This window comes from Oryctolagus cuniculus, chromosome X (genome assembly GCF_051225735.1).
Source record: "Oryctolagus cuniculus isolate XC-2025 breed Fujian yellow rabbit chromosome X, ASM5122573v1, whole genome shotgun sequence".
Lineage (NCBI taxonomy): Eukaryota > Metazoa > Chordata > Mammalia > Lagomorpha > Leporidae > Oryctolagus > Oryctolagus cuniculus.
Window position 1 is genome coordinate 38,729,810 of NC_142888.1, and position 26,907 is coordinate 38,756,716.

Consider the following 26,907-nt stretch of genomic DNA (forward strand, 5'->3'; position numbering starts at 1 on the left):
AAGAAAAACTGCCAGTAGATGAACCATCATCTGAAAGTTGGGATATTCTGAGTACTCAGATTATTGAGTGTGAACAAGTAATGGATGTTCCAAGTGAAAGCAGAATGAAAGAAAATGCTTGTGGGTGGTGTAGGTGTATCTCTGCCTCATGTATTATGATATAGTGATAGCAGTACAGTGCTCAGAGGTGAACTGGGTAAAGGATCAGGAGAGTGATGGCCACACCAACTGGAAACTAGGGACGCTGTGATGTGGGAATATGTACTAAAGATTTGTAAGGCGTCAGGCAGTGGTCTATAAGCACCAGTGGTGTTTAAGTAGGCCCACTACACTCTGTCACAACTTCTTATCTGTGCTGTGGACTGTGAAGGAACAGCCACAAACAGTGAGCAAAGGATTGAGGGAGTCTGTGCTCTCAAGAATAAGTTTATTCGGGGGGAATTGAATGTAATGCATGGACGGAAGCAGTATGGACTCGGGATTTGACTAACAGCAGCAGTTTCCTAAAAGCCTGCATGATTCAAATCTGTTTGTTCAATCCAACCTTGTCAGAAATATTTTATATCATTAGCCATGTGGTTTAAGGTGATTTCTATGCCTGCTTCGCTATGATGTAGACAAATGTGTAATTTGCTTGGTTGGAAAGTGCACGTAATATAATTGCTCTGTAATCTTTTTCAAAAAAGGTTTGAAAGTTTCCCAAGACTGAATTTTCTCTGGGATTGCTCATGTGTAGCTCCTTTTTCACATTAATCTTTCAAATCACAATATATTAATTTCAGGGAAACATATGAGTGGGCATTGGAGAACAAAATCAAAATCTGAAAAAATAAGAAAATGGTGGACATCTTCCCCAGAGGTTGAACATGAGATTGTGAGTGTTTCAAGATTTTTATCTCATACTTCCAGAATTTACATTCGGTAATATTATTGAATTAGAAGAAGTACACTGAACAATTGTTCCATAATAATAAAAACAATATTGATATCCATTGAATTGAAAGAAACACTAGTAGTGGAAAAATATTTTCTGGAGTTGCCAAGAACGAACTACTCTTATGTTTTCTGTAATTACCAAAATAACTACTTCCCTTGTTTCTTAATAATGGGTCTCATAATCCATTTGAGTATAGATTCAAATAACTTTCAAAATCCTTAAGGATGACTTTCTAATAAGGTATATTTTGTGGGAAGAGTATCAATTTTATTAAAGGTTGATATTTAAGGAAAATACAAAAATTTCAAAAAGAATGGAATGAAAACAATAGTTTGTTCTGTTGAAAAAAATGAAATGCATGAATACGTTGTTCATAGAAAATTCATGGAAAGACTGCATTTTTAAATGTGTTCATGTATGCATTTCCACATAAGTGAAGCAGGATATACTTGCATTTTATTTCGATATCTCGTGAGATTTTGTAGAAATCTGGTATAGATTAGTTTGAACAATCCTATAATCTTAATTGTGGTGAATTGTACACTCCCAGACACACACACACACACACACACGCACACATATTTCTGCTTTTAACTCTGTATGCTTACAACTCTAGGTCCAGGAGCACATTGAAGAACAATCTCCAAATGATGCAACAACATCTGAGTGTGAGGATACTCCAAGTACTCAGGAAACTGAGAGTGATGAAATACTCCAGGTGAAGTGATAAGAAAGAAGAATGATTATGAGAGGTGTAGATGTATTTCTGCATCACATATTATGATTTAACAGTACAGTAGTGCTCAGTGGAGAAGCAAGCGGAGGATGGGGCAAGTGATGAACAAGTAAATTGGAAACTAGGGATGTTATGTTGTGGCACTGTGCACTTTGAGATTTGTAGAGCAGCAGGCAGCAGTGCATACCAAGTGGGCCCACCAAGTTCTGTCACAACTTCTCATCTGTCTATGATCTGTGAAGAAACAGCCCAGACAGTAAGGGAAGCATTGAGGGAGCCTATTTCCTCCAGAGTAAGTTAGTTTTTGACAGGGGGAGTATTGAATGCTCTTAAAACTGAAATGGACTTACCTTTAAAACAAGAAAGGTGACCTAACCACAGTGTCCTCTGTGACAGACACAGGTTCTGCACTAGCATTCTTCTGAAGGACATATTGCTACATTGGAATGGCCTGCTCGTCCTTGCCTAGACATCTCCAATCTTCAAATGAGGAAATCTAAGGTTTAGATCCATCTGCCTCTGTGGGCGAGGGTCCTACACAAGTTAAGAGTTCAGTGGGAAATAATGGGAAACTGCAGTTCTCATTTTGGTGATTGTGTTTGTGTATGTGTGTGTGTGTGGGTGAGAGAGAGAGAGAGAGAGAGAGAGAGAGAGAGAGAGAGAGAGAGAGAGACTCTTTGTCCATGCACAGATAATGGTGCCAAGCACAATCCTTGAAATCCTAATGATTTTGAATCTGCAGTTACCACCACTGACACTGGAAAGTAGGGTCCCTACGTCATGCTCATCAGAAGGAAAAGGTTCACAAAATATGTGACTATGCAATAATAATAAATAGCACATCTTGCTATTCGTCCTTGTGCAGCACACAGTACTCCTCTTAAGAGCCTTTCAAAGACACAGTAAACCTGCCCGGAACCAAAATACTTGTACCCCGCCCAAACAGAAATCTAACACATGGATCATGCCCCAGTCAGTGCGCATGTTTATTGGTTCATATGCCCACAATGCGCATGCTCTAGGTTGCCCAAGTTGCGCATGCCCCTTGTTAAAGAGGTGTCGGTTGCTGCGCATGCGCATGAGGATCTGCAGGCACCGCTCTTACTGTTGACGGGAAGCAGTGTCTTCCATTTTGTGCGTCTTCATTGTTCTTCAGTACCTGAGAGACAGCCGGTAGGTCCCCAGATGGGTTTCACAGAAATTTAAGTGAGGGTGTGAGGAGAAGGAAGGAGGGTTGGGGTAGGGGTCAGCGAGGTACCTTGTGCGGTAGCAGGAGGGACGCCGAGACCCTGGCTCTTCCCCTCAGGGGGCGCTGTACCTTGTGCCTTGTCCTCATGGTGTCGTCGGAACTAGGGAGGGAGGTGTGTCTCCAGGGAGTTGGGTCAGGTGTAGATGGCGGGAGGGTTGGGGATGCCGTTGGAGGTACAGGAGTCGAAGATCAGCAGTCAGCGCCCCCACCGCTGATGGGGAAGCTGCGTCTTCCATTTTGTGCCGTCATCATTGTTCCTCAGTAGCTGAGAGACACCCGGTAGGTCCCCAGATGGGTTTTCCCAGATATTGAAATTTGGTTGTGGGCAGAAGGCAAGAGGATTGGGGTTGGGGGCAGCCAGGTACTGTGTGCGGCAACAGGGAGGACTTTGAAACCCTGGCCCTTCCCCTCAGAGGGTGCTGTCCCTCGTGCCTTGTCCTTGTGGTGTGGTCAGAACTAGGGAGGAAGGTGTGTCTCGGGAAAGTGGGGTCAGGTGTAGATGGTGGGAGGGTTGGGGTTGCTGTTGGAGGTACGGGAGTCCCAGGGCCTCTGGCAATGGCTCCCGGAGGAGAGATTCACAGTCTTCTTGGAGCCGGGGCAGAGAGTGTGATGGGCGATAAACAAGCCTCCCAGAAATGGGGGATCCTGTGGGGTTGAACTGTGTACCCCGAGATCTGTAGAGTTTCAGGCTGTGATGCACAATGAAGGGTGCCCATAGCGCTCTGTCATGACTTCTTATCTGTGTCGTGGGAAGTGAAGGAACTGCCACAGACAATAATGGAAGTACTGAGCGAGGCTGTGCCTTGCAGCACACGTTATTTTAGGGAAAATTTTACCTTGTGCATAGACAAAAGAAGTATGGGGCTGGCGCCGCGGCTCACTAGGCTAATCCTCCGCCTTGAGGCGCCAGCACCCTGGGTTCTAGTCCCGGTCGGGGCGCCGGATTCTGTCCTGGTTGCCCCTCTTCCAGGCCAGTTCTCTGCTATGGCCAGGGAAGTGCAATGGAGGATGGCCCAAGCACTTGGGCCCTGCACCCCATGGGAGACCAGGATAAGCACCTGGCTCCTGCCATCGGATCAGCGCGGTGCGTTGGTCTCAGCGCGCTGGCCGCGGCGGCCATTGGAAGGTGAACCAACGGCAAAGGAAGACCTTTCTCTCTGTCTCTCTCTCTCACTGTCCACTCTGCCTGTAAAAAAAAAAAAAAAAAAAAAAAGTATGGACTTGGGATCGCATTCTTTAACAATATTTCCCTACAATCCTGTATTATGGGAAATCTGAGTGTTAATCAAACCTCATCTGAAATGCTTGATTTCAATTTCCATGTGCCTGCATGGCTTTGATGGGTAATTGGTTTGATTGGAAGATGTGCTTCTTATAATTGCTCTGTGACTTTTTCTAAAAGGTTTCAAAGTTTAAGTGCAAATTTTGCCTGGGAGTGTTAATCTTAGCTATTTTATTACATGCATTTTTCAAATCTCAATATTTTGTTTTTAGTGAGAAATATGAATGATCATTCGGAAACAAAACCAAAATCTAGAAAAAGAGTAAGGGAGCAAGAGACTTCCCAAGAGGTTGAACCTGTGGTCGTGAGTCCTTTAACTTTTTTTTGATGTCTTCTATGAATATTGATATTTTATAGCATTTTTGAATTAGTATGGATATACTGATCAAGTCTTCCTCCCAATATAAACAGTAATGGAATCAGTGGTTATGGAGAAATATGTTCCTGTGTTGCCTAGATCTGTATATTCCTTCTCTAACCAGATTTTTTCCATAGCTTCCTTCTTATGCTTCTTAATAATGGATTTCACAGTTCATTCCACCATAGATAGAAATAAATTCCAAAATGCTTCAGGGTAATTTTTGTTGGAGAAGAGATTTATGGAAAGAGTATCAATGTTGTTTTATATTGACATTTATGGGAATAACCAAAAGATCATGGAAATGGAATTAAAAGATGTTTACTCTGGGGATAAAATGAAATCATACTTTCTTTTTCCATTGAAAATTCATGGAAAGTGAGTATTTTGAAATGTATTTGTGCATACATTTCTGGTGCTTTAGAAGAATGCATTTTTGTACTGTGCATATTTCTGTTTTTAACTCTTTATTTGCATACTCACAACTCTAGGCCGAGAAGTGCAATGAACAACAAATTCCAAAGGAGCAACCACCATTAGAATGTGCAGATATTGCAATCGTTCAGGAGATTGAGTGTGAAGAAGACATGGAGATTGAAGGTGAAGGGCAAGGGAGCAAGAATGTACATGCGTGGTTGATGAGTATTTGTGCCTCATATATTATGGCATACTGGTAGCAGGTGGAAAGAAAATGCTAGAATGTAATCTCAGCTGTTTCCTGCTGTTGCTTTCAGGAGGGGAGGGGAAGGGCATCGTAAAAAGCCCCCAAACTTTACTATTGTTGTGATGGTTGATTAAGCATTTGCATGGTTGCTATACACCATTGAGTCTTTACCAGATTATGTATGATTTATTCAATCTCTGGTTGTGTGTGTGTGTGTTTGTGTGTGTGTGTTTAATGATTCTGTGGAATAATGATAGCTTGCAGATTCTTCATCTGCTGTTTTGCTGACATTTCCTGTATCCCTTAAGATATTTTGACACACAGCATTTATGGGAATATTTAAGTGACCTGATATACTAACTGCTGGCATTTCCAAGCTAAGGGAAGACTTGTGCCTAAAGCTCATACTGAAGTTAAACTGCCTCAAAAAGGAACTGATGTAGTATAATAAATACAAAAACAGGGAAATCTAAGTGGTCTGGTGGCAGCCTTGGAAAGGGAAAGGGCAGTGTTTCAAAAGTGATGCTTTCCTTGTTGCTGCTAGAAGACCCCTGAAATAATAAGCCTGCAAGCTTTTATTTTCTGAGGCACAGAGAATGAATATTATAGTTCCATTTCTCATTGCTCATATTTTACTTAATGCTGACAAAATTTTCTTGTTAAGTTCCTGATGTGGAATTCAATGAAGAAGAACAGACTCTGCTGAAGGTGGAGATTGGGCCCGAGGATATAGCTGATGACATTGATTAGAATGCCAAGTACGAAGGCCATTAAAATGCCAGAAGCAGGTGTGTTATTTATAAGATGCAAATTACAGAGTTTCTGTTTGTACAGTATTGTATTTCATGTAATATAGACATAATCTTACTGCTATTTTCATGACAAACATCACATGAAGATTCCTTGAAAGGTCGATCCTACCCCAAGTGGCTGCTTTATAATGTCAAAGATAGAGACAAATTGGATGAAAGCTATATGGGATTACAATATGAAAGAAATGAACAATGCCAAGACAGTAGATTATAAGCACTCTTATGTAAAATGACAACTCCTGATGTAATGTGTCTGGTTGTTAGAATAATTTAACCATTCTACAATAGACATATACTTGAAAATAAGTGTAAACAATTTTCTTTCTCTATTTGGATGAATAAAAGGTCAAATAATTTCCCTACATTTGATTTTTTAAAGATTTATTTTATTTATTTGAAAGACAGAGTTGCAGAGAGATAGAGACGGAAAGAGAGGTCTTCCATCCACTGGTTCACTCCCCAGATGGCCACAATGGCTGGAGCCATGTTGATCCAAAGCCAGGAGCCAGGAGCTTCTTCCAAGTCTCTCATGTGGGTGCAGGGGCCCAAGGACTTGGGCCAACTTCTACTGCTATCCCAGGCCATAGCAGAGAGCTGGATGGGAAGAGGAGCAGCAGACTAGAACCAGTGCCCATAGGTGATGCCGGCGCTTCAGGCCAGGGAGTTAACCCAATGCACCACAGCGCCAGCCCCAATAATTTCCCTGCATTTGAATATAATTCAGGGGAACAATGTTTAATCATTTTCAGACAGATTTGTTAAGGAGTAATTGCCAGAAATCTATAAAGTATTTATAATAATCAGTTTATATTTTAACATTTCTTGTTATAAAAATGGCTTAAAATTCATGTGGTGATTCGGTTTATTGTGTGATCAAAATCTGAAGGAGATACTACTAAAATTCAGAAAAATATTTGCCCCCCCTCCACGAAAACCTACATATTGGCTAACCTAGTTTAAGGAAACATTTTTTCACTTCTCTGCATGATAGACAAAATATATGTAATACTGACCTTTTTATTTCATTCATGCAGGTGCAGTCACATCCTATAAGCCTACACTGAGAATAATAATACACATTAAACAACTAGATTCTTGTATAAAAATGTTTTCTCTATAGCATTTTTATTGTTTTGGGGGACTTGGTGATTTATTTTTTCATATATTGAAAAGGCAAACTCTGAGAGATGAAGAGGGAGGGAGAGGGAGAGCAAGTGACAGAGTGCCCAAGCATTTCTGTTCTCTGCTTCACTCTGCCAAATGGCCACACGAGCTAGGTTGGGGCCAGGCTGAAATAAGGTTACAGAAATCCCATTGTGTTCTCCCACATGCATATTGGAAGTCTAAAAACTAGAGCTAACATCCACTCCTATGGGGCACATTAGCAAGAAGTTAGTGAGACGTGTAGTCAGAACTCTAGCAGGTGCTTTGATATGGAATCCCAGCAGCTTATCCTGCCACAATGCTGGCCATTTGTTTAGGTTTTGGGTCAAAGTATATAAATTTGTTGCTTTGTACTGGCAACTATTTTAAATAGAAGCATTTGATTTCATTTTTTTCTCATGGCAAGATGTTTTTCATTATTCAGCTAGATGGAGTGGTATGAATAAAAATATGGTTAATTAGCTGAAATCTACACAATAATTCTGTTCACAGGTTAGCAGGATGTTAACTTAGGGATTGGGTTTTAGTCCTTCAACAGTGTAGTGACCTTTTTGTAACTCTAGTTAGTCATCTAAATGAAATTCTGCTAAAAAATGTACCCTGATTTTATGTTTGTATCACAGTTAAAGGGCGACAACCATAGGTGTAAAAGAAGACTTATTGAAGACTGAAGCCACGTATGCTATTCTCATCTGGAAATGTATCCTCTCAATAAAGTTTTACTGCTTGCTGCAACTTAGATTTGCACATTTTATTAAATTTCTTCCTACATGTCAGATGCTCTTAAGGATCATATCCATTTGAAAACTTACATTTCAGTATTTCAGTTGGTTAATAGAGTTAATTGTATACTGATTTTCTGCCTAGCCATCTTGCTGAACATACTTATTCGTTAGAAGAGTCCCTCTCTTTTGGTCATTTATCACACATACTTATCTTTGAATAATAACTGTTTTGGTCATTTCACACCTTGTATCTTTTCTTATTTGTGATAGTAAACAGACCGCATGTATAATATGAATACAACTGGTGGTAGTGAAATCACTATCTTACTCCTTATCAGAAATGAAAACTTTACTCTTGATGAATATATGCTGAATTTATTCAAACAATTGTGGTCCCTCTATTCAAATGATTGTAGGACTTTTTCACTTCTTTATTTTGTTTTTTTTTTTGGGGGGGGGGAGGAATTAACATTGGTTACATTTCTACCATAAATCTCTGAGCCCCCAATTGAATCTTAATGTTCCAATACAGAAGGTCTGCCACGACAGACTCCCATCAGAATCCTTGCTGATTTGTGCAAATGCTCCTTATTTTTGTGCTCTCCAGATTCCTTTTTTGCCTGCAAAATATGGGAAGACAATGCAGTATTCAAAGTTGCAATGTATACGGTCACAATAAGTAAAACTCATATCTGCTCACAATCTGTACAGAGAAAACTGGCTTGACAGTAGTAATCTTTATTTGAGGAACACACATAGAGGGAACAATGTTGATAACTCCTGGCTTTCTTCTGTAGGTCAATGATGATGCCAATATCCTATCAATCTGGCTTATGCCCACATCTGTTTGATGAGCAACAGGACATAAAATTCTCATTGATTTCTTTCCTTTACTGTTTCCCCCCTCAGAATATGGTAGTGCCAGCCATCAGATTGGGCAGTGCTTATTGAGTGCCCATTTATCAAACATGAATTGTCAGCATTTATTGTGGAGTGCTCCCTGTTTCCCCAAGCATTGGCAAGCTCTGGGGTTATGAAGGCAAACACATAGTATATTACACAAGAAAAAAATTCCTTACACATGGGTTTTAAAAGTACTTTTGATTTGGTGGAACTAGGCAGGATGTTAGATAGAGATAAATTATCTGGGAGATTTCCCAAATTGTCTGTTTCTGTATCCATGCATTTTAACTCCACCTTGTTAAATGCCAATCCAGTATGCCCACTTTTTTATGATGCTCCTGAGTCTCATCAGAACTGGGAATGAAGATATGCCGTTCGGAATAGAGGTTAAACTTACCTATTGGTGCTATGCAACTCCTTGAGAACCTCACATACACACCGAATCCCACAGAAACTCCATACACTTTCTATACTCACTTTGAGGATGATCGACGCCCCACCACAAAAAGGGAACTGCTGCATGTAGGAGCAGTCATTTCGTGGTTTTGACCATCTTGTCTTTTTTGGCCCCATTTGTTGCCTTCTTCCACAGGTTCTTTCCATGTTGGCAGCTTTCTGGACCTCATCCTGCATATTTCTCCTCATGGGGTTGCGCACATTCACACATGGATTTATTCTCATTCTTTAAATGAATCCGTTCTCATGTTTTCATTGCATTTATGCCTCTGTGTTGAGTACATATTTCAAGAAATAAATACATGGAATAAAAATCGAGATACGTTGTCCCACAACATAAAGTGGTGAGTGGTCACCTAGTAGGAATCAGGAATCAGCACCATAACTGCACCAAGTGAGGGCAGTTTTTGAATGCATTAAAGTATTATAGCCCATGTCTCTGTCGCTTCATGAGGCATGCAAAATCTGCCACTGTGCTCTTTGTAAGTCTTTTATGTTCTACCTTTTAGCCTCTGGTTGTGTCTCTGAAATAGAAAACTCATATTTCTGTTTTCCCTAATAATTGGTGAATTATTAGACTGGAAGCTCTATGGTGCAGTTAAGAGTGAAACATGAGTCCATGGCGGGAAATATTTTGGCTGATTCCAGTGCCTTCTACAGAACAAGGGCTTCCTTAGGCTTGGCTGCTCAAAGGCAGCCACTCATGCACAGTGTACAGGTTCTCGCTGCTGGCTTGCATTATGTTTCTGTAGCTAGCTCCTTCTTAGGGAGGTGCTGGCTTCCAGGGTGAAGCCACCACTGCAGCCCTATCCCACATGGTCAACTTAATATTTTCCCTTGCCTGTTTTGAGAATGCACTTTCTTAACTTCTCCTCTCTGCTACTCCCTGGGAGGGAGAGGTTGGGTAATGGAGATGCAACTCCTATAAGTTACTCCATTCAGCTGTGGTTGGTGGAATGAGATACCCAGTTTCTGGTTTTCAGTCTGAGGCTGGTGGGATGACAGAGCCCATCTTTGTTTAGTTCCAGCTACAAACACATATTCACAACCTCTGCACCTGGGGTATGTGACATATTTGCAGAGTGCACTTTGCCGTATCATCCAGTGCAAACAGTGGTTTTCTTGCCATCTTTTTTTTTTAAAAGATTTATTTGAAAGGAAGAGTTACAGAGAGGTAGATAGAGAAAAGTCTTCCATCCACTGGTTCACTCCCCAAATGGCTCCAAAGGTCAGAGCTGAACCGATCCAAAGCTAGGAGCCAGGAGCTTCCTCCCAGTCTCCCACACAGGTGCAGGGACCTAAGCACTTGGGCCATCTTCTACTTCTTTCCAAGGCCATAACAGAGAGCTGGATCAGAAGTGGAACAGCCAGATCTCGAACCTGCACCCATACGGGATGCCAGCACTGCAGGCGGCGGCTTTACCTCCTATACCACAGCACTGACCCTTTCTTGCCATCTTAATGGTGTTGTTGGTTCAGGATGTGGCTCAAAGCCCTGACATGGCAGATAAACCAGGTTCAGGTTGATATCCACTCCTCAGGTAGTCAATGGAGGGCATTCTGGAATGGAGTAGTTGCTGACCCAGGGAACATAGAGGTCTAGTCTGAGTTCCTGTTCTAGGGTTCAGCATACTACTGGTCAACTGGGGTTTGGTATCTGTAATGAACAACCTCCCTCTCCTTGATTGTATGGTCAACTTTGAAGCCTTAGTAGACCTTGGAGATAGGCTTTTAGTTCCAACATTTGAAAATACATGGGCATGGATATTAGCTATGGCATTTGAGAACACTTGAACAAGAATATTAGTTTGAGTGTTTGAGCACATTTTGATGCAGATTTCAGCTTCAACATTTGACAACTCTTGGTCATGACAATTATTTGCAACCTCGGAGAAAGCATGTACGTGAGTTATTGCCCTGAGGTACAAGCCAGAGCCCAGGCACCATGAAGCTCTAGGACCCAAGAATACCTGGAAGCAGTCTAATGCTTCAATAGGCAAGTTGATCCCTAGGCATGGTAGCACCCCTTGGTATTCCAATATTCCAAAGCCCTAGGAACAGAAGTGAAAGTCCATGGAAATATCCAGGACATGGGCCATGTGCTTAGCAAGTCTGAGAAGTGATATCAGGTTTACATCAACCTTAAGGGGGCCCTGGAATTGGACAGAGGGTACCTTGAGGTAGGCGATCTTACTAACATAAGGATTCAAGCCAAGTACTTGAGCATAATTAGGCTAATGCAGAACAATATCTACCTTTCACCTTCTCAAGTTATGGAGAGAGTTGCAGGCTCTATTATGATCCTGCTCTCTCAAAGATGAGGGGAGAAAAGAAGTAATCAGTATGTTTGATGACCCTCTCTGTCATGATCTACCCCAAGATCAGTGTGCACCAGCATTGTGATCATTCCCCAGGGATGTTACGTCCTCTCCACACTCTCAGTACCTGACTCTTCTTTAACTCCTTTCCCAGAATCGCTTTCTATCTTTCAAACCATTCCTGTTGCCCTCTACCAGAAAACAACCTGACTGGATTTACTTGCAATTGGGCTCCGTATCTGCTGAATACAAATAAGCTCTGTATTCCAAGTGTGGTAGAAAATTGAGATTCTGGGACAGTTAGTGAACGTGACTAACATAACAACTGATCCCACTGGACACCTTGTTTATCCTGCAAAGGAGAGGGGATCTTGTGAAGTGCTAGTGAATGCCATAGGTGGGGCACTCTTTGGGATTGCATTCTGATTGTTTGCATGAAATTTTCAGTTCAAGGAGGACTACAAGTTGTCCTTCTCTTTAACCCCTACGTGCAATGCTGAATTTGTCCAGTGGATCAGATTAGAAATACACCAGAGGAATTCAGAAAAAACTAGGGTAAAAGGCTTAAGGTCCTTTAGCAATGGGATGGAGAAAGTTAAGGCCAATGTGAACTGAATAATTCTAAGAAGGTCCAGGTCACTGGCACCAATAAACACCCAGAAGTGCAGCAAGCTTTTCAAATTCCAGTGAAAAAGACTGTGGAGCCTTTAACAATCACTTTGTCTAGCAGTGTGAGAGACCTTAAAGACAGTTAGAGGCAGGTAATCTTGCTAAGCTAACAGAAAATTTTGTGGTATGTGGAGTAGTTCCATAAACCCTTTGTTCAAAGTGCTGTGACAGCAGCTACCACAGAAAGAGCAATTTGTGAGCAACAGCAGCAGAGGTAACAGAGGAGGCTGTTTGCCAGCTGAACAGTACTTGCTCAGCACTGATTCATATAGCTACTCGTACAGTTTTAAACTTCCTACCATGTTAAAGAACACAAGAGAGTAATGTAGGGATGTCAACCAGGTTTCTCCTCCTCAACTCTGTCACTTCTTTGTACCATGCATCTTTGGGCAAAGGATGGAGTTTCCTAACTACTGACCAGCAACTTTTTTGATACCATCCTCCCTTTCACTGTAACTTGGGCCTGGGCTCTGTCCAAATCTGATTGTTACACCCTTTGCTTCTCTGCTCAGCTCCAAGAGTCCAGACTGAGAAATGTCCACTTTGGTCCATTGATTCAGCTACCTCTCCACTCTCTTCTCCCATCCCAGAAAAGTGACCAAATCCTAGTGTTGTCTGGGTCTGACACAGCCTCTGTTCCCACCTCTGCTCTGGAGGGCTTTGTGATAGATTGGAGCATCATACTCGTCTTTGCCTAGATAGCTCACATTTTAAAATAAAATCTATGGTTTATATGTATGTGCTTCTGTCCCTATAGGTCCTATGCCAATGTTAGAGTTCAAAGTTAGAGGATGAAAAATTGCAATTCTTGTAATTAATTATGATATCCATGCACAGATGTCTATGATCCCCACAGTGTTTTACACTGGGATGATACTGGATCAGAAGTTGCCGCTATTGAAAACCTTTCCTGGGGAAGGCATCATGGTGCAGCTAGTAAAGCTGCAATGTTTTGCATCCCATATGGGTGCTGATTGGTGTCCTGGAAGCTCTGTTTCTGATCAAACTTCCTGCTAACGGCCTGGGAAAAGAAGTCCAAAATGGCCTAAGTGTTTGGACCCCTGAACACGTGTGGGAGACCCAGATGAAGCTCCTAGCCCCTGGCACCTGGCTTGGGCCTGGCCCAGCCCTAGACATTGCAGCTATCTGGGAAGTGAATCAATAGATAGAATATCTCTCTCACTCCCTCTCTTTGTGTCTCTATGATTTTCAAATAAATAAATGAACCTTAAAAAAGGAAGTCTTTCCCAAGTGTAATTATAGGTGGGTTCTCTGGGGCCTCTACAAAAATTCATTGTTGTGGCCTCATTGCTTATTATATTTGTTGTATTCTTTTTTAAAAGATTTATTTATTTATTTATTTGAAAGTCAGTGTTACACAGGGAGAGGAGAGGCAAAGAAAGAAAGGTCTTCTATCTACTGGTTGACTCCCCAATTGGCTGCAATGGCTGGAGCTGCACCGATCCAAAGCCAGGAGCCAGGAGCTTCTTTCAGGGTCTCCCACATGGGTGCAGGGACACAAGGACTTGGGCCAACTTCTACTGATTTCCCAGGCAATAGCAGAGAGCTGGATAGGAATTGGAGCAGCCAGGTCTTGAACAGGTGCCTATATGGGATGCCAACGTTTCAGGCCAGGGCATTAACCCGCTGCACCACAGCGCCGGCCCCATATTTTTATTGTATTCTATGTGCACCACTGATAGATTTTTCTGTAAATTATAACAAGTGTTATTATCATTAGGGACATCTTTGTGTGCTATGTGATAGAGTATACATCTATCTGTCTCATGAGTTATGCAAATTGTCTGTTGTTTGGTCCACTGGCAAGTTTTAGATTGGGATTTAAAACCAATCAGTGAAGAAGAAGAAAGAATATCTTAGAAGAAAAATCTCTGGAAATGTTATAGTCAGACCAAAAACAAGAAGAAATTAGAAAACTGAAAAACGCTTTTGGAGATTTACAGGATACTATGAAACGACCCAACATATGGGTCTTAGGAGTCCCTGAAAGCATGCAAAGAGAGAATGGATTAGAAGGATTCTTTAGTGAAATAATTATAGAAAATTTCCATAATTTGGGGAAAGAAAGGTACAGCAAAGTCCAAGAAACACACCAAACTCCTAATAAATGTGACCAGAAAAGATCTTCACCATGACACATTTTAGTCAATCTTTACACAGTAAAATGTAAAGAAAAGATTCTAAAATGTGCATGAGAGAAATGCCAGATTACTTTCAGAGGATCTCCACTTAGATTCACAGTTGATTTCTCATCAGAAACCCTACAGGCTAGGAGAGAATGACAATATATAGTCCAAGTCTTCAGAGAAAAAAATGTCAACACAGAATTCTGTAGCCTGCAAAGCTTTCATTCATGAATGAAGGTGATATAAAGACTTTCCATAGCAAACAGAAATTGAGAGAATTTGTCAACCCTCATCTAGCCTTACAAAAGATGCTTAATTATGTGCTACACACAGAAACACAGAAACATAAACATTATTACGAAAGAAGGTGAAGGAAGAAAATCTTCCAGTAAAAGTATAAGGGAAAACCAAAGTAAGCAGCAAGAATATTTATGGAAAATGTCAAGGCAAAGTCATTACTTATCAATGAATGTAAATGGCCTCAACTCTCTAGTTCAAAGACACAGCCTGGCTGAATGGATTAAAAAACAAAACCCATCTATTTATTGCCTGCAAGAAACACATCTCTCCAAAAATGATACCTGTAGACTGAAACTGAAAGGGTGGAAAAAGTTATTCCATGTTAGCAGAAAGTAAAAGAGAGCTGGTGCAGCCATCCTAATATAAGACAAAACAAATATTAACACAAAAACTGTTAAAAAAGACAAAGAAAGCCACTATGTAATTATAAAAGGATCAATTCAACAGGAAGATGTGGCTATTAACACATTAACAAACTGAAGAATAAAATCCATATGATTATCTCAATAGATCTGAAGGAAGCATTTAATGAAGAACAAAAACATTTCTTAATGAAACACTATAGAAATTGGGTATAGAAGGAACATTCCTCAACACAATGAAAGCAATTTATGAAAAACCCATGGCCAGCATCCTATTGAATGGCAGAAACTAGAAAGCCTTCCTGCTGACATCCATAACCACACAAGAATGCCCACTCTCACAATTTCTTTTCAATATACTCCTGCCAGAGATATTAGGCAAGAAGAAGAAATGAAATGAATGCAATTGGGAAGGAGGAAATCAAACTATCCATATTTGCAGGTGACATGATTATATAGAAGATCATAAAGATTTCACTAAGAGACTATTGGAACTATTAGAAGAGTTTGGTAAAGTGGAATGATATCAAATCAACACACAAAACCCAAAAGCCTTTGTATACACAAACAATGCCACAGCAGAGAAAGATCTTCTAAGGTCAATCCCGTTTACAATAGTTACCAAAAAGTATCAGATACCTTCGAATAAATCTAGCCAATAATGTCTAAGATCTCTATAGTGAAAATTACAGGACATTAAAGAAAAAAACAGAAGAAGATACAAAAATGGAAAAATCTTCCATGTTCATGAATAGGAAGACTCAATATCATCTAGATGTCTATATTACCGAAAGTGATTTACAGATTCAATGTGAAAACAATCAAAGTACCAAGGACATTCATTTCAGATATAGAAAAATGATGCTGAAATTCATATGGAAACACAGGAGACCTCGAATAGTTAAAGCAATGTGATACAACAAAAACAAAGCTGAAGGCATCACAATAGCAGATTTCAAGACATACTATAGCACATTTATAATCAAAATATCCTGGTAGTGATATAAAAACAGAAGGAGAGACCAATGGAACAGAATAGAAATACCAAAAATCAATTCATAGCATATACAGCCAACTTATCTTTGACATAGGATCTAAAATTAATCCTTGGAGTAAGGACAGTCTTTTCAACAAAGGGTGCTGAGAAAACTGGATATCTACATGCAGAAGTATGAAGCAAGATCTCTACCTCATACCTTACACAAAAATCCACTCAAAATTGATTAAGGATCTAAATCTATGGCTCAATACCACAAAATTACTAGAGAACTTTGAGGAAACCCTGAAAGACTTCGGACTAGGCAAAGACTCCTTGGAAAAGACCCAAGAGGCACAGGCAATCAAAGCTCAAATTGACAAATGGAATTACATCAAATTGAGAAGTTTCTGTATTGCAAAAGAAACACTCAGGAAAGTGAAGAGGCAACTGAGAGGACGGGAGAAATGATTTGCAAATTATGCAACTGATAAAGGATTAATAACCAAAATACATAAAGAGATCAAGAAACTCAGCACAAAAAAAAATTAATTAGGAAATGGGCAGGGGCCAGCACTGTGGCATAGCGGGTAAAACCGCCACCTGCTATGCCAGCATCTCATTTGGGCACCGGTTAATGTCCCATCTCCACTTCCGATCCAGCTCTCTGCTATGGCCTGGGAAAGCAGTAGAAGATGGCCCAAGTCCTTGGCCCCTGCACCCACGTGGGAGACCCAGACAAAGCTCCTGGCTTCTGGCTTCAGGTAGTCTCAGCTCCAGCTGTTGAGGCAACTGTGGAATGAAGCAGCAGATGGAAGACCTCTCTCTCTCTCTGCCTCTCCTTCTCTCTCTGTGAAACTCTGACTTTCAAATAAATAAATAAATCTTTTTATAAAAAAGAAATGAGCAAAGGACTTTAACAGGCATTTTTCCAAAGAGGAACCTCAAATGTCCAATAGACCCATGAAAATGCTCAGGATAACTAGCCATCAGGGAAATGCAAATCAAAGCCAAAATGAGGTTTCACCTCACCCCGTTAGAACGGCATCCATACAGAAATCAACAAACAACAATTGATGGTAAGAATGTGAAGAAAAATGTACCCTAATCCACTGTTGATGGGACTGTAAATTGGTAAAGTCACTATGGAATACAGTATGTAGATACCTCAGAAATCTGAATATAGACCTAACATATGACCCTGCCATCCCATTCCTGGGAATTTCCAAGAGAAATGAAATCAGCATAAAGAAAAAGTTATCTATACCCTCATGTTTATCACAGCTCAATTCACAATAACAAAGACATGGAATCAACCCAAGTGGCTGTCAACTGAAGACTGGATAAAGAAATTATGGGATATGTACACCACAGAATACTTCACAGTGGTTAAAAACGATCAGGTAATTTGCAACAAAATTGGTAAAACTGGAAAAAAATCATGCTTAGTGAAATAAGTCAGTCCCAAAAGGACAAATACTATATGTTCTCCCTGAGCTGTGATAACAATTCTATAGAAGTGAAATTAACACTTTGAGATGCAATGACTTTTAACAGCCCTTGTCATAACTGTTGAGGAACAGTTTTTTCCATACTATGTGTTGAACTCTTTACTTAATATAGAGTTAATCATATATGTATAAAGTTAATTGAACATAGATCTTAGTAAAAAAAAAATAAGAATGAGAATAGGAGTGGAATGAGGAAGAGGAGTGGGAGAGTTGTTGGGAGAGTGGGTCAGTTAAAAAGAATCACCATGTCCCTAAGGTTGTAATTATGTAATATATGAAGTTTGTGTTCCTTAAATAAAATGTTTCTGGGGAAAAATTATCATGGATTTCAAAATTGTTGTACCTAAATTAACTTATCTTTCAATTTCATTTTATGAAAACTATTAAAGTTATCGTCAAATGTTCTACTGAAAAAAAAAAAAACTAAAGAATAATTAAACACAGTGTTGGATATTTGGGGATACTATCAAATGACCTAACATATGGGTCATAGGAATTCCTGAAGGCATGGAAAAGAGAATGGGTTAGAAGAACTTTTAAGTGAAATAATTATAGGAAACTTTTCTAATTTTGTTAAAGAAAGGGGCATCCAAGTACAGGAAGCACAGATAACTCCTAATGGACATTACCAAAAAAGATCTTCACCACGACACATTGTAGTCAAATTTCCACAGCAAAACATAAAGTTTCTAAAATGTGCATGAGGGAAATGAAAGATTATTTTCAGAGGATTTCTAATTAGACTTACAGCTGACTTTTCATCAGAATCCCTATAGGCTAGAAGAGAATGACAAGATACAGTCCAAGACTTAAAAAGAAAAAAAAAACCTGTCAACCCAGATTGCTGCACCCTGCAAAGCGCTCATATATAAATGAAGGTGACATAAAGACTTTCTATAACAAATAGAAATTGAAACAATTTGTTACCACTTGTCCAGCCTTAAAAAAGATGTTTATGGATGTGCTACACACAGAAACAAAGAAACATGATCAACATTATGAAAGAATGTGAAGGCAGAAAAATCTCTCAGTAAAAGAACAAATAAATCCAAAGTAAACAATAGGAGTATTTATAGAAAATGGCAGGGCCAAGTCGTTACATATCAATAGTCACCTTGAAAGGCCTCAACTGTCCAGTTAAAGGATACAGACTGGATGAATGGATTAAAAAACAAGACCCATCTATTTTCTGCCTACAATAAACATATCTATCCCACAAAGATACCCATAAACTGAAACTAAAAGTATGGAAAAATATATCCCATGCTAATGGAAACCAAAAAAGAGCTGGTATAGCCACCCTAATATCAGACAAAATGGACTTTAGCACAAAAACTGTTAAAAGAGACAAAGAAATACACTATGTAATGATGAAGGATCAATTCAACAGGAAGACTGACTATAATAAACATATACATACCAAATTACATAGCACCAGGCTATTTAAAAGAAATGTTGGGTCCGGCACTGTGGTGTAGCAGATAAAGCCACTGCCTGCAGTGCCAGCATCCCATATGGGTGCCAGTTCGAGTCCCAGATGCTCCACTTCTTGTCTAGCTCTATGCTCTGGCCTGGCCTGGGAAAGCAGTAGAAGACGGCCCAAGGTCTTGAGCCCTTGCAGCCACGTGGGAGACCCAGAGGAGGCTCCAGGTTCCTGGCTTTGGATCTGTGCAGTTCCTGCCATTGTGGACATCCGGGAAGTGAACCAGCAGATGGAAGACCTCTCTCTCTCTCTCTCTCTCTCTGCCTCTGCCTCTCTGTAACTCTGTCTTTCAAAAATAAATAAATATTAAAAAAAGAAATGTTAATGTATCTAATGTTAATGTAATCTAAAGGGAGACATAGACTCCAATGCAATAGTAATGGGGAATTCAATAACCCACATTCAGCAATGGACAGATCAGCTAGACAGAAAATCCACAGGGAAAGAATAGAGTTACTGAACACTATAGACCAAATGGACCTAATGGATATCTACAGAACTTTTCATCCTACAGTTGCAGAATACACATTCTTCTCACCAGTGCATGGAACTTTCTTTAGGATTGACCATATGCTAGGCCATAAAGCAAGTCTCAGAAAATTCAAAAAAATAGAAATCCTTATTCTCTGACCACAATGGGATGAAGCTGGAAGTCACCAACTCAAGAATCTCTAGGACAAATGCAAACACATGGAGACTGAAAAATATGTTCCTGAATGAACAGCATGTCATAGAAGAAATCAAAAAAGAAGTCAAAAATTCTCTGGAGACAAATGAAAATGACAATTCCACAAATCAAAACATGGGATACAGCAAAAGCAGTGTTAAGAGGAAAATTTCTACCAGTTGTTGCCTACATGAAAAAATTGAAAGGTATCAAATAAGTGAGCTATCAGTGCATTTCAAGGACCTAAAAAATAACAGCAAACCAAACCCCAAATCAGTAGGAAAAATTAGTTAATTATAATTAATGAAGAAATAAGCAAAAATAAAATTAAAATATTCCCTTCTAGTAGTAACATCTGAAAAGGTAAAAGTTTTTAATTATTTTGGAATTAACTTGTATAAGGTATGAGATAAAGATCCAATATTATTTATCTGCATGAGAATTTCCAGTCTTTCCAACAGCATTTATTGAAAATATTGCTTTTCCCTTATCTTTGCTGAAAATTAATCACTCATAAATTTGTGAACTAATCCCTTGGTTCTCTATTCTGTTCCATTGGCCTAATGTATCTGCCGTTGTATGCTACTATCATGGTGCTTTGAGTAATATAAATTTGTAATACATTTTGAAGTTAGGTAATGTGATACCTCCAGTTTGTTTTATTTATTCAAGATTACTATGCCTATTCAGGATCTTTTTTTGATTTCCCACACATCTTAGGATTGGTTTTACTATTTTGTTGAAAACTGTCATTGGAATTTGGATAGGACTGCATTGAATCTGACATCTCAACAATATTAATTTTTCCAATCCATGAAAACAAACTGTCTTTCTACTTGTGTCTGTTTCTATTTATCTCCACTGTTATATAGTTTTCAGGGAGCATACCTTTCATCTCTTTGGTTTAATTTATTCCTAATATTTTGATTTTTGTGGCTATTGTATTGAGTTCTTTGTGTGTGTGTGTGTGTTTCATATTTATTTAAAAAAAAAAGTTGCTCCAAAGAACAACCTCAGGGATGGAGGTGGCAGGACACAGACCCATAGGTAGCTAGAAAAGTATGCCTTAGGGAAATTTAGGGAGCCTCATTACTACCTTGTTTTAGATGCTATGTGAGTAGCTAGCTTAGTTTTCCATTCTTCTGTCCCACCCACTTACAAACATGGCACAGCTACTGGCTTGCCTAGTAAGGCCTCAGTTAAAGGACCCCATTTACACAGATTTGGTACAGCAGTACTTCTAACTTAAAAAGATCTCATCCCCATACAGTCTTGTTCTAGATCTTTGGCTGACTATCTTTATTGTTGCGTGTGAGATGGTTTCACCCCTTGAACACACAAAGCCATGTTAAGTCTTTATAGTTATCAATAAATTGTACTGCCCTCTCTTTTACATGCAGCTAAAAAATGGCAACAGGCCAGGATAAAACACAGTGAATGCTATACTGTTGCAATTATCACCCATTAAATGATCATTTGCTAATAACGGTCACTAAATTTATATATTATATATAGAATATATATTATATATAGAATACTGCAAAAACACAGTAAAAAGACTGAAGTTTGCTCATTTCTGCTCAGGAAGTCCCTTCAATCCCAAGCTTCATCATATGCCATCCTTTCAGCTTCAAAATTTACTGCTGTTACTACTGCTTCTCCTCCTTTTGATCTTCCTTTTGTTCCCCAGTGCCAGAACTTCCAGAGCCTTCTCGCTCGGATGCCATCTTTTTGTATGCTATTTCAAAGAGCTTCAGTGATGCCTGCTGAAGGGAAGATGTTGCCTGCCTAATGTTTTCTCCTGTTTCGCTGTCTTTTCGAGCCAGGAGTTCCCTCATTTTGGAAATCTCTTCTTTTAGCTTGTTACACTCATCAGCAGGCAACTGGTCCTTGAATTCTTCCATCTTGGTTTTTGTGTCATGAATGATTCCTTCAGCCATATTAACTGCTTCAACCCGTTCCTTCTTTGGCCGGTCTTCATCAGCATACTTTTCTGCATTTTTAACCATATTTTCAATGTCATCTTTGCTTAATCCACCTGAAGACTGGATTACAATCTGCTGCTCACGTCCTGTGCCCTTATCTTTAACAGAAACATGTACAACCCCATTGGCATCGTCAGCCGGCGCCATGGCTCACTAGGCTAATCCTCCGCCTTGCGGCGCTGGCACACTGGGTTCTAGTCCCGGTCGGGGCTCCGGATTCTGTCCCGGTTGCCCCTCTTCCAGGCCAGCTCTCTGCTATGGCCCGGGAATGCAGTGGAGGATGGCCCAAGTACTTGGGTCCTGCACCCCATAGGAGACCAGGAGAAGCACCTGGCTCCTGGCTTCGGATCAGTGCGATGCACCGGCCGCAGCGCTCTGGCTGCGGCGGCCATTGGAAGCTGAACCAACGGCAAAAAAACCAACGGCAAAAGGAAGACCTTTCTCTCTGTCTCTCTCTCTCTCACTGTCCACTCTGCCTGTCAAAAAAAAAAAAAAAACCCATTGGCATCAATATCAAATGTAACTTCAATCTGAGGGACTCCTCGAGGTGCTGGAGGAATTCCAATCAAAGTGAACTGTCCAAGAAGTTTGTTGTCTCCAGCCATCTCTCTCTCCCCCTGACATACTTTAATCTTGACTTGAGTCTGCCCATCAGCAGCAGTAGAAAACACCTGGCTCTTTTTGGTTGGAATAGTGTGTTCCTGTTAATAAGCTTGGTGAAGACACCTCCTAGAGTCTCAATACCCAGAAACAGGGGAGTGACATCCAGGAGCAGCACATCTGTGACATCACCAGCCAATACGCCTCCTTGAATAGCAACTCCAATAGCCACAGCTTCATCAGGATTGACAGCTTTACCTGGGGCTCGGCCAAAAAGATCCTGCACAGTCTGCTGGACCTTGGGCATCCTAGTCATGCCACCAACAAGAATCACTTCTCCTATGTCACTCTTGCTAACTTCTGCATCTTGCATAGATTTCTGGCATGGAGCCATAGTCCTCTTGATCAGATCTGCAACAATTCCCTCAAATTGAGCTTGGGTCAACTTAATGTTCAAATGCTTGGGTCCAGAAGCATCCATTGTAAGATATGGCAAGTTGATGTCGGTCTGCACAGATGAGGAGAGCTCACATTTGGCTTTCTCAGCAGCTTCTCTCACTCTCTGCAGTGCCATGTTGTCTTTGGTCAAATCAACCCCTGTCTCCCTCTTGAACTCCTTCACAATGTGTCATAACAGGGCCTGGTCAAAGTCTTCACCACCTATCGTAGTGAGTTATTAATTTCTTTTTGTGCATAGAGCATTGTGAGTGTATGAAACCATTACTGATTTAATTTTGATTTGGTAATCTGCAATTTTACTAAATTTATTAGTAATAATAGATTTTTGGTGGATGATTCACGGTTTCTATATAAAAAACTGTGTCATTTGTTTACAAGAACAATTTAACTTCTTCCTTTCTTATTGATATGCTTTTTATTTGTTTCCATTTTGTATTTGCTCTGGTTAGAACTTCCAGTGGATGGAAGAACTCTCTGTTTCTCCCTCTATTTCTGTAACTCTGCATCTCACATAAATAAACAAATAAATAAATCTTTAAAAATAAAATTAAATTGAAAATTTATAAATGAGAAAAACATGCTATTAGACCTATTTTTCCAAAGACATACAAATGGCCAATAGGTGTATGAAAATGTATTCAGAGGCTGGCGCTGTGGCATAGTGGGTAAAGCTGCCACCTGCAGTGCTGGCATCCCATATGGGCGCCGGTTCGAGACCCATGGCTGTTCCACTTCTGATGCAGCTCTCTGGGAAAACAGTAGAAAATGGCCCAAATCCTTGGGCCCCTGCACCCACATGGGAGACCTAGAAGAAGCTCCTGGCTGCTAGCTTCGGATAGGCACAGTTTGGCCATTGCAACCAATTGGGGAGTGAACAAGCGGATGGAAGATCTCTCTCTCTCTCTCTTGCCCTCTCTCTCTCTCTCTCTGCCTCTCCTCTCTGTGTGTAACTCCGACTTTCAAATAAATAAATCTTTAAAAAAAGAAAATGTATTTAATTTCACTAATTATCATAGAAATGCAAATCAAATTACAGTGAAATATCACCTCACCTCATTAAGATGGTACTATTGTTTGAGCTCAAGTCCCCAGGGTAGCAGTGGAAACTTTAGGAGGTGTGACCTAGTGGAAAGTAGTGGAAAGTCCTCAGGTCCTTGACGACATATCATTAAAGGGGATTGTGGGTCTCTCTTCCTTTACTCAGATTTGATATATGACAACTCACTCTGAAATGCACTCCCACTGTTGTCATCCACCACTCTTACCAGAGGAAAAGCAAATTTTCCCTATACCCCACCAAATTATGGACTTAGAATCTCAGAAACTAGGTTAAATAAACCTTTTCACTTTATGAAGTTAGCTGCCTAAACTATTTCATTGTGGTGATGCAAAGCTGACTAATACAGATTGCTATTATTAAAAAAGATCCTCCCAAAAAATCCCAAGAGTAAACAAGTGCATGTAAGGATATGGAATAAATTGAACCCTTGAACACTGTACAACTGTATATGGAAGTGTAAATCAGTAAAGCCATTGTCAAAAATAATATGAACAGTTTTCAAAGATTTAAAAATTAAACTACTTATAATATGACCTAGTTTATATACCAAAGATATGGAATCAGTACCATATATATATTTCCATGTTCAATCATTGCAGCATTATACTTAACAGCCAAGATGTAGAAACAACCAAAAGTATTTATTACTCTTGACATAACCCAGCCAGACAGAGATAAAGAGAAAAAATTAAAAAGAATGAAGAACATCTATGCGAACTATGGTGATATGGTTAAACTACCAAATATTCATATAATTAGTATTCCTGAAAGAGAAAAAAGGAAAAAAAGTCTTTTAGAATCTGCTAAATGAAATAATAATTAGAAATTTCCCATGTCTTGAAAGATACATGGACATCCAGATACAAGTAGCTGAAAGAACTCCAAGCAGACACAACCAAAGAAGGTCTTTTCCAAGTTAAGGACAAAGAGCGAATTCTAAAGTCAATAAGATAAAAGTGTCAAATTACATATAAAGGACAACCAATTGGATTAACATCAGACTTCTCAGTAGAAATCCTACAGGTCAGAAGACAGCAGGATGGAATATTCAAGGACTTAAAAGAAAAACATTTCCAACAAAGAATATTACATCCAGAAAAGCTAGCCTTTAAAAGTGAAGGAGAAGTAGAATATTTTTCAGATAAGCAAAAACAGAGAATTCACCACCACCAGACCAGCCTTATAAGAAATTCTGGAATGCATCCTGCATTAGAATTAAACATCATTAAAAGACATAACACCACCAAATTCATTAACTGAGCAGGTAAAATCCAATTAACAAAATGACAGGTCATAATTCTTAAATATCAACACTAACCTTTAATGTAAATATATTAAATTCTCCAGCCAAAAGACTTAGGTTTGTTGAATAGATAAAAAACCAAGGTCACACTATACATTGCCTACAAGAAACTCACTTCACAACCAAAGATACAGACATACTGAAAGTGAAGGGCTGGATAAAAGTATACCAGGTAAATGGAAATCAAGCAGGAGTAGATATCTTGGAATAGTATTAAGCTTTAAATAAGAAAGATCTCCTGCCATTTGGGATACGACCTGGGAACCTGAAGAGCATTATACTAAGGGAAATAAGCATCACATAGAGGAAGATTGAAAAAAAGCTAAATCACCTTTGAGATGCAATAACTTTGAGCAGCCCTTGTCTGGACTATTTGTTGCTCCCCCTCTTCATGGAGGAATGACACAGGACCCTGTGCTGTTCTTTTGTCTGCTCAGCCCTTCCCGGGTTTGCTGCTGGTTCTTCCCGGGTTGGCTACCAACCCTTCCACCTCCGTGGAAAGGCGGTGCCCCCCTGCCACTTTCCCACTTCCGCGGGGGAGCGGCACACCGCCGGCCGGCTCTCTCGGGGGCTGCTCAGATGTTCCTCAGGTGTTCCTGGTGCATGTTGTCTCTCTCCTCCTTTATAGTCCTCTTCCACCAATCCCAACTCTGCTACCCACACGCCGAGTACGCTGCTCTCCTCCAATCAGGAGCAGGTCCTACAGTTTATTGGTTGAACTGGAGGCAGCTGTGTAGAAGCTGTTTACTCCTCTCTCAGCGCCATATTGTGGGAGAGCAGATGCGTAGAATAAGTCTTAATTCCAGTAACTTAGCCTAGTCTCAGTTGCTCCCCACACTATTGAGGAACAGTTTGTTGTTGCTGTTTCTTTATTTTTCAAATTTTTCTCTTTTTTTCTCATACAAAGCGTTGAACTCTTTACCTAGAATAGAGTGAACCCTCTATATATAAAGTTAAATGAACATAGATTTTAGTGAAAAACAGGACAAGGAACAGTAGAGGGAAAAGGAAGTGGGGTGGGGGAGTGGGTGGGAAGGCAGGTAAGTTGGGGAGAATTACTATGTTCCTAATGTTGTATTTATGAAATGCATACACATAAATTTAAAAAATAAACTAATCAGAAAGAAATGTCATAGGTTTTGCCCCTCATTCCACCATATGATTTCAGCAGTCTTCATTTTCACAGTAGCAAATTTCTAGGTTCATCTTGTGGGCCTCAAAATTCTGGAAAGAAAGCTCCAATTCAAAGGCAATTTATCTAAAGATACTTTATAATGAAACTAAGTTTTTGTCCATTTGAAATGTATAAGTTGTGTTATAACATAGTAGTGTCAAGTATAACCACTATCCTTGTAGTTGAACTTCCAGGATCAAGAAAGCATATTTAAATTGATTCCCATCCTTATTGGTGGGGCATAGCTAACTCAACTGTGAAAAGACACATTTCACAATTACCTTGGTGCTGATTACGTAGCCTGGGTCTCTGCCTTCTCCTCCTGCCCCACCCTCTGCCCTCACTCTATCCCCACCCCACATCAGCCTTCCAGTTTGGGGTGACTCTTTAGAGTAAAAGTGAAGAATTCAGGTGGCAGGCCCTGAGACTACTGTTGGATGTAGGTGTGCTTTGTCTGCACTCCAGTTTCTTTTGCTGTCTTAAATGATGCCTTCTCCAAGCCATCATCCTGTTTCCCCTGCTCCACTGCCACATTTGGCCAAAGCATAAATTGTGACCCCTCTGCTCCCCTCTGCAATTGGAATTCAGGTATTTCTATCTTTGTCCC

At 40.0% G+C, this 26,907-nt stretch overlaps 1 protein-coding gene and 1 long non-coding RNA gene across 3 annotated transcripts; one reads left to right on the forward strand and one right to left on the reverse strand.

The window, feature by feature from the left end:
* Nucleotides 1-2,704: 2,704 nt before the first annotated feature.
* Nucleotides 2,705-7,941, forward strand: LOC103351839 (putative G antigen family E member 3). The gene is made up of 5 exons (XM_008272674.5): nt 2,705-2,846; nt 4,417-4,508; nt 5,054-5,162; nt 5,891-6,014; nt 7,826-7,941. Exons 2-4 carry the CDS (start codon nt 4,425-4,427, stop codon nt 5,974-5,976), a joined length of 279 nt encoding a protein of 92 aa, XP_008270896.1. The 5' UTR covers nt 2,705-2,846; nt 4,417-4,424; the 3' UTR covers nt 5,977-6,014; nt 7,826-7,941.
* A 363-nt stretch (nt 7,942-8,304) lies between these two features.
* LOC149119614 (uncharacterized) lies at nt 8,305-25,780 on the reverse strand. 2 transcript variants are annotated; one of them, XR_016227798.1, is made up of 4 exons: nt 25,458-25,780; nt 23,816-23,885; nt 9,308-9,555; nt 8,305-8,547 (listed from the first exon to the last, which is right to left on the reverse strand). It is a non-coding gene; the product is annotated as an uncharacterized LOC149119614 (long non-coding RNA). The 2 variants fall into 2 exon arrangements; XR_016227797.1 differs by lacking the exon at nt 23,816-23,885 and having other exon boundaries at nt 8,312-8,547; nt 25,458-25,772.
* Nucleotides 25,781-26,907: the final 1,127 nt, after the last annotated feature.